The 8014-nt window shown below is 35.0% G+C and overlaps 2 protein-coding genes across 3 annotated transcripts; one reads left to right on the forward strand and one right to left on the reverse strand.

Annotated features, from left to right (window-relative positions):
* On the forward strand, positions 1 to 2473 carry LOC136232462 (uncharacterized). Of its 2 annotated transcripts, none has more exons than XM_066021642.1 (9): positions 1 to 189; positions 273 to 329; positions 404 to 652; positions 733 to 868; positions 1122 to 1284; positions 1378 to 1506; positions 1630 to 1824; positions 1986 to 2108; positions 2200 to 2473. In XM_066021642.1, exons 1-9 carry the CDS (start codon positions 69 to 71, stop codon positions 2290 to 2292), a joined length of 1266 nt encoding a protein of 421 aa, XP_065877714.1. In that variant the 5' UTR covers positions 1 to 68; the 3' UTR covers positions 2293 to 2473. The 2 variants fall into 2 exon arrangements, with proteins under 2 accessions (XP_065877714.1, XP_065877713.1); XM_066021641.1 differs by having other exon boundaries at positions 2 to 189; positions 267 to 329.
* Positions 2474 to 5077: 2604 nt separating this feature from the next.
* LOC136232463 (large ribosomal subunit protein eL31-like) lies at positions 5078 to 7603 on the reverse strand. Its single transcript, XM_066021643.1, has 3 exons — positions 7483 to 7603; positions 7237 to 7354; positions 5078 to 5577 (listed from the first exon to the last, which is right to left on the reverse strand). The coding sequence occupies exons 2-3, from the start codon at positions 7317 to 7319 to the stop codon at positions 5298 to 5300; spliced, it is 363 nt and encodes a 120-aa protein (XP_065877715.1). The 5' UTR covers positions 7320 to 7354; positions 7483 to 7603; the 3' UTR covers positions 5078 to 5297.
* Positions 7604 to 8014: the final 411 nt, after the last annotated feature.

The following is an 8014-nucleotide window of genomic DNA, read 5'->3' on the forward strand; positions in this document are numbered from 1 at the left end:
TTCCATTCTTGTTACTTGTTACTCTCTCTCAGCTTCAATTTTCCAGTGGGAGATAGATATTCAGCAAAATGGGAGCTTGTGTTTCTAGACCGAGGCAGAGCAGGAGAAAGATATCGAGAATGTCCACCTGTTCCAGTAAAATTGAAAATGCCCATCCAGATCGATCTTACAGGAAGCCGGCTAGTCAAGGTTTTGTTTTGTTTTCTTTTCCCCGAACAAAGAAAATCTATTTTTTGGGCTAATAGTTCAATTAATTACTTGAATAGGAACAGCAGAACGATGTGATGCTATCTCACATGAATCGGATGAGTTCTACAGTGTTTGTGAAGGTTTGTGGATTTACTTATATACAATTGCTTCTTTTTCAAAAAGTAAATGATTTTTGCATCTTTTTTGGTTCCAGATGGATTGTCTATGATTGAGTCAGAAAGAGTAAGCATTTCAAGAGATGCAAATAACCCAAATGGAGCTTCAATTGGTAATATTGAGGAAAATAATCTTTGCCGGACTCTTTCAAACAATTGTTTACCTTGTCTTGCTTCAAATCTCATCTCTCTTGACAAGAAAAAAACACTGTTAAGCCCTAGCACACTCTCCTCTAAAAGGAAACTTTCATTCAAATGGCGAGAAGGGCCTTCTACACTCTCTCCATGTCAGTCTTTTGCCCATTTTCCTTTATTCTTCGAACTGTACCAAAATTATGCTAACTAAGTTTTCCTTTTTGATGTTCAGTTTCCTCCAAAGCACTTCTTCAAAAACCACTTGCTGGATTTTCAATTCCCTTCTGCCCTGTGGATAAGAAGATGCCTGATTCATGGTCCACTGTTGAGCCTAGCACCTTCAAAGTAAGAGGAGGCACCTATTTTAGGTGAGGTCAATTTATTTCTACAGTTGTTCATATCTACAGCTGATTCTCTTTAAGCTCAATACCGGTTTAGGATTCTGAGATTCCTGTAACACTTGCATTGACATTTTTTTGTATGACATCCAATTAGAAGCAACTTTGTTTGTTAGATGGGGAAAATCCAGTTGATGTGTGTTCTTTCCTACCTGTATTGGTAGCCTTAAGGTTGTTAAGCCGTCTTAATTTTGCTTTCCTATTAATGTGATGTGTCTGATAGGGACAAGAAGAAAGATCAAGCTTCAAACTGTGCTGCATTTCATCCATTTGGTGCTGATATCTTCCTTTCTCAAAAGAAAATTAATCATATTGCTCGATTTGTGGAACTTCCATCCATTAGTGCAATCGATGAAATCCCTTCTCTCCTTTTAGTAAATATCCAGGTTCTTACTTTTTCCGTTGTTCACGCATATTTACTAGTTTTGTTTCCCAGTATAGTGTTCTTTGTAATCAAAACATGATGTATTATCAAGCAGATGCCTTTGTATCCTGCCACAATTTTTCAAAGCGAAAGTGACGGAGAAGGAATGAACTTGGTCATGTATTTCAAGGTGTCTGAAGGTTACTCGAAAGAGCTTCCCTCTCATTTTCAAGAGAGTATTGGTGTAAGATAAATATATATCCACTTTTGGCATGTTTAATTGTTTAAGCCTTAATATTACTTAGTAATGTTACTTAATTGTTACTAAGTAATGTCACAATGTGTCATACTTCTCTCTTCTGTACAGAGGTTAATTAATGATGAAGTTGAGAGAGTTAGAGGCTTTCCACTTGATACAATTGCACCATTTAGAGAGAGGTTGAAGATTTTGGGACGATTAGCAAATGCTGATGAGCTCCAATTAAGCTCTACGGAGAGAAAGCTTATAAATGCTTACAATGAAAAACCTGTTCTCTCACGGCCTCAACATGAATTCTATTTGGTAATTTTCAAATGCCTGTTTCCAGTCTTCTATCAATGTTGTAGCTTTTCAATGAGGAAACTCGGCGATCTGAATGACAAATTGGTTGGTTGTAGTTATAATTTTGTTTGTTTTTGTGGGATTGAAATCCAATGCAACTTACATCTTTTTACTTCTTATAGGGAGAAAACTACTTGGAGATAGACATTGATATGCATAGATTTAGCTACATATCTAGGAAAGGATTTGAAGCATTTCAAAACAGGTTGAAACTGTGTACCTTGGATTTTGGACTAACGATTCAGGTAAACATATTTAATTATCAAAATGCACGACCTTTACAAAATTCAGTAATAATAGTTTGGGCGTGACATTGTGTTGTAACTATTTGAATAGGGAAACAAGGCAGAGGATTTGCCAGAGCATATGTTATGCTGTATACGACTGAATGAACTTGATCATACGAAACATGAGATATTAGGTTGTTGAAAAGAGCTGTTTTTTTGTGCTCTGATAACTTACAACCTATTTTTGGCCCAATTTCTTATTTCCTCCTATTATTACGTTGAAATTTAAGAATTGTGGCGACCTCTAATTCATTTACTTGTATAGATCTAACTAGACTGTATATTGAATTCAGAAAAGTAATAGAAATTAATATTTGCTTAAATGATGAATGTTGTTGTATTCAGAGCTCTACTTTTGAAAAGCATCTGCTATTCATTCAGCCATTTGTGATCACAATTCTCCGTTTTCTTTCTGCGTTTAGTCTGCATTTAAAACGTTGTCCTGTCAGTGTGTTTTTTTTCATGACCAAGAAGTGTTGAATTTAAGGTTTCAATGTGTTGAATTTAAGGTTTCAAGGTTCTAAGAAGCCAAAACCAAAACTCCTGATTTTTCATTTCAAATCAAAGGTTTGATGCGACTCTGTTCAATCCACGGAACGATCTATTTTAACATAAAAAGGTTTTCAAGTTATTATGATTCCAACGTTGCATTGTGTTTCCTTAGAAGCATGAATGTTGTATAACTAGCTAGAGCCATAATCAACAGGAGCTTTGATCTGCTTATTTTTGGTGCATTAGAAAATTGACGAGCTCAGGCTCAAGCTCAACATCGTGTTCGAGAGCTGCTCATGAGCTTGTTAACGAGTTTTGCTCACGAGCAACTTGTTAATTCCGTTGATAAATTTTTGCTCGTGAGCAGCTTATTACACATAAAACTACATATTTTTGTAAAGCCACACAAAACTACGTTGTTATAAAAAGTACTATTATTAAAAAATAATCGAATTAAGCTTGCTCATAAACGTGTTCATAAATATTACAATGGAGTTTGTTCATGAACTTATAATCAAACTTGATCGTGAGCTTTCGAGCTGAGTTCGCTATGTTCAAACTCGACTTATTTATAAATTGAATCGAACATAGTCGAACTTTTATTGAATCGAACGCTGAACCACTTATAATCAGTTCTAATTTACAGCCCTATGTATAATATATAAATGGTAGAAAGAAAAATAGAGATTATATTGTAAATGGGTAAGTGGGCATGTAAATGCAATAATATTTTTGGTGTCGCTTTTTCACATCAATGTCGACAATAGATAGGGAAATTGTAAACTTCGTTAGAATTGAATCAAAAACATTCAAAAAAGAGATCAAATTTAATGTAATACTTATCTTATTCATTTCTCCTTTCAATTTTTATTTATATTTTGGATGGAGTTAGAAAACCAAAATGATACTTGGTTGGAAAATCAATTCTAAACAAAGCAGATGTAAAATGATGTATAAATCAATGAGTCAATATATATATATAGGAGCAATTCATAAGTGGCAGGTAAGAAATGATGGGCACAAAAAGATCTAAAAGAGTAAAGTAGTTGATAAGAAAAAGATATCGAATAGGAGTTTCTTTTTATATATGTATATGCAATGCATGGGCGGAACCAAGGGAGGTTGGGGGCTCGAGTCCCGATAGGCGGCCGGAGAATTGAGAAAAAAATTTATTTTAGTAATGATGTCTGATAATATTTTGGAGAGAATTATATTGACTCTATGTAACATTATTTTGATGTTTAAAGGTAGATGAGATGGTTAAGGATGCTTACTTCTATTTGAGAGGTCCTATTGCCTCCATCCTCAAAAAAATCAATAACCAATAGAGTTAAGTCATGCTCGCTCTCGGAAGGGAGATAATCGTCGCAGAAAAAGGTGAACCATACAATCATATTCGGATTTAGGAAGGTGAATCAGAGAACCATATTTGGATTTTGGATATGTGAAAGTTGTGTTATTTAGATGATCCTACAAATATAGACACTAAGGAAATAGATTTTGGATTTTGAATTGAAAGTTGGGTTAAAAATATCTGCAACGATTTAAGACGGAAAGCTGTGTTATTTAGACACGTCAGCAAAAACATTATTATCATGTCATGCGTTAAAATTGTTTATTGCATTATCTATAGTAATAGATACTCACTCCATCTAAAAATAATTGTCTTATTTAATCAAAATTTTTTATTTCATATTATTGTCAAGTTTAATTTTAGGTAATTTTTTCTATTTTACCTTTATAATGAGTTTGCAATTACTCCATCATTATTGAAATAGTTGAATCCTGAGAATCCACGTGTTAAACTGCAACTACATAGAAACGAGATTAAAGGTGGACCATTGTACAACAAACCTATTCCGATGTCTAAATCAGTTTTTGAAAGGACTATATGATGATTACAATGAGTAAATAAAGTTGTAATATACACTTAATAGAATGAATGAACGTGTGTATCTGGACTTACTCTATTTATAATGATGTTGAGCTATATGAGATGGTGATGGATTGTGGGATGCCACGTACTCTATCTTTACTCTATCTCTGAGAGTTGGTTCGGACTACTGTGACGCCACATGTCAAAATTATATGTGCTTGATATCAATTGTCTTAATTAATAAGTCAAAACAGATTATTGGAATGTCAAAACAGAGTGTTAGATTATTATCTCTGTAAATTGTACAATCATATGCCAAAAATTAACAGCTCTAGAAAATACAGGTTTTTGTGCATACCATCTAATACAAGTATCAAGAAATAGCAGGACTCTTAAAAGTGTTATAAACAAACAATTTGGAAAACTAATTGTCCAAATAAAATTTCCTAGGAACAGAATTTTCAAAAAATTTGTGGATGACATTCAAATATTCAATAACTTCTTCATCCGATCTAAAGTCTAAATAGCAAGTGTTGAATCCAAAGAAAGCACACAGTACTGGTTCAAACCCAATTTCATTAAAAAAAATAAATAATTGAAGAGCTATATGGGTGTGATGCAAAATGTAAGAATATCATGTCCAAATGGTTAAGTTGAAACATCGTAAATAATTACCCTACTACAACCAGATCAAAATGGTAAACTAAAATTAAGAAAAAGCTCCCTTTCAACCTTTAGCCTATAATAAGCTGATAACTTTAAAAATAGATGTAGGAGGATTAATCATCATCTTCAATGATCTTGGTGCCTATACCTCCTAATCCTTCTGCTGGGATTTCAGAAACGGTTACAAGAGAGTACAACTCTTCCTTAGCATCCTCGTCGTCATTCCTCCTGCGGGCAATGCGAACCCTAATCCTCCTTGGGACGCTCCTGATCCCTCTGCTCCATATGTGCTTGTTCAGTTTAACATCAACCCTCACATCTTTTGTACCCATCGCGTCCTGGGCAAACTTCCTGATCTCTTTTATGGCCTTGGGGGCCTTCTTCTTGAATGTGCTTTAAAAAAAAAAAAAAAAAAAAACACAAATTCAGCATCAATTACCTCAAAATACATATACTACTCACTTGTATGTATGACATCTTAAACAAGTAGTCATATTCATACGAACTCAAATAGTGCACATTGGATTCATGAAACAGAATAAATATATTATCAACATGACCATTATTACAAAGTATCAACTGGGGTATAGCAGTCGCGTATCATGCACCATAAGAAACAGGAACTCGTCTCCTCGGAAGAAAACAACAAACACAAACTACTCTAAAAAGGGCGGCCCGGTCGCACTACGCGTCCCCGCTGAGCGAGGGTCCGGGGAGGGGTCCCACCACAAGGGTGTACTGGGGGCAAGCCTTCCCCTACCAATTTATTTTGGCAAGAGGCCGCTCCTAAGACTCGAACCCGTGACCTCTTGGTCACACGACAACAACGTTTACCGTTGCGCCAAGGCTCGCCCTCTAAACAACAAACACAAACTACTCTAATGGAAAAAAAAAATACACAAACTGCTCACAGCAGCCAAACCCAAGACAATTAAAGCTGGTTATATTCTCCAAGACTATGAGTACTATGTCTTAATACACAAGGCTCCTATTTTACATCCCAAAAGGATCTTGATCGGATTACATGTGCATCAAATTTATTGAAAATTCAAGGCATAATATTCTAGGCATTTCTAAATTGTCCAAATGCAAATCATTTAAAGCTTAAACCCTTTCCCTAATCTTTCTCTCAACCATATCCGCTGTTGCTCTTGTTCCATTAAGCTTAATAAATCAACAGTCTATACCTATCTAAACCACAAGTATGCACTCAAGCTAAAGGTGTTCTGCACCAGTCCTTGTCTTACCTGAACATTACAAATTACAATTCGACCTCCATCAAACAAACCCAACCAGCAATCAATACATTGATTAAAATAATAAGCAAATTTCACATTTATGTGCTTCAGCTCAAATTCTAATCTTTCAGCTTAAGCAAATTGCAGGTTTCCACAAATTAGATCCAAAACCGCAATTTATGAATGAGGCAGTATCCAATTCAATTCATAAACTCAAACGAAGTTAGGAAGAAACTATTAGAACAAAAACGCTACTAGATGCATGTTTATTGAAAATTCAAGGCATAATATGCTAGGCATTTCTAAATTGTCCAAATCCGAATCATTTAAAGCTTAAACCCTTTCCCTAATCTTTCTCTCGACCATACCTCATCCGCTGTTTCTCTTGTTCCATCATAAGCTTAATAAATCAACAGTCTATACCTATCTAAACCACAAGTTTGCACTCAAGCTAAAGGTGTTCTGCACCAGTCCTTGTCTAACCTGACCATTACAATTGGACCTCAATCAATTGGACAATCCGACCCCATTATCTTTGTCCACCAAAGAGCGATCAATTCATTGATTAAAATGATAAGCAAATTTCACAATTATGTGCTTCAGCTCAAATTCTAATCTTTCAGCTTAAGAAACTTGCAGGTTTTCACAAATTAGATCCAAAACCGCAATTTATGAATGAGGCAGTATCCAATTCAATCATAAACTCAAACGAAGTTAGGAAGAAACTATTAGAACAAAAACGCCACTAGATGCATGTTTACGCCGGTTAAAAAGAAATTATACGCTCGCAAAGAGTCAAAGAAAAGATTCTTACCAGCCATGTAAGCGCCTGTGGAGATTGATGGTATACTCTCTGGTGACCACCTCCTCCTTTCTTCCCTTTGTCTTATCTACCATTGTTACTCTCACTTGTAACCTTCAACTGGACCTACCTGCATTCAGCAACGCAATTGTCACTTTCAAAAACTTCCGATGTACGTAATCGATCATGAACAAGCTTTTTTAGCTCCATAAATGAGAGCAATAACAAGAAGTCGAGCATAAGAGAGGAAATACACACCTTGGCGATCGACGGAAAAGAGGCGGTAGAAGAAGAATAGAGCCAAGAGCTAAATAAATTGGAGCATAAAACCCTAGCTCTTGCTAAATGGCAATTTTTTTTTTTTTTAAAGATTTATTTATTTATTTGATAAAGCTAAATGGCAATTTTATCCTTATGATTTGGTCCAAATTTCTTTACTTCGTTTTATCCTTTTTTTTTTTTAACTTGTTAAAATATGTTAATCAAACCCTAAATGGCAATATATAAATGTCCAAACATTTAGTTTTCCTAAACATGATACATGGACATTAAAACATGTCTAATTATAAAGTGGATTACTATTCTCAAGCCACTAATTCCTACCCTTGGACTCGGAAAAAAAACGATAATACCCCTTCTCATATATTTGAAAAACTCTTATCCTCTCAAACTCTTTCAAATCTCAATTCATTCCTAAACGCTTGATTATACATGTAATAGCGAGCAATCCGTCATCCTCGGGAAGAGATGAGAACGACCAATCCGCTGAAGTCAAGGTATATTTCCGTTT

This window comes from Euphorbia lathyris, chromosome 6, assembly GCF_963576675.1.
Source record: "Euphorbia lathyris chromosome 6, ddEupLath1.1, whole genome shotgun sequence".
Lineage (NCBI taxonomy): Eukaryota > Viridiplantae > Streptophyta > Magnoliopsida > Malpighiales > Euphorbiaceae > Euphorbia > Euphorbia lathyris.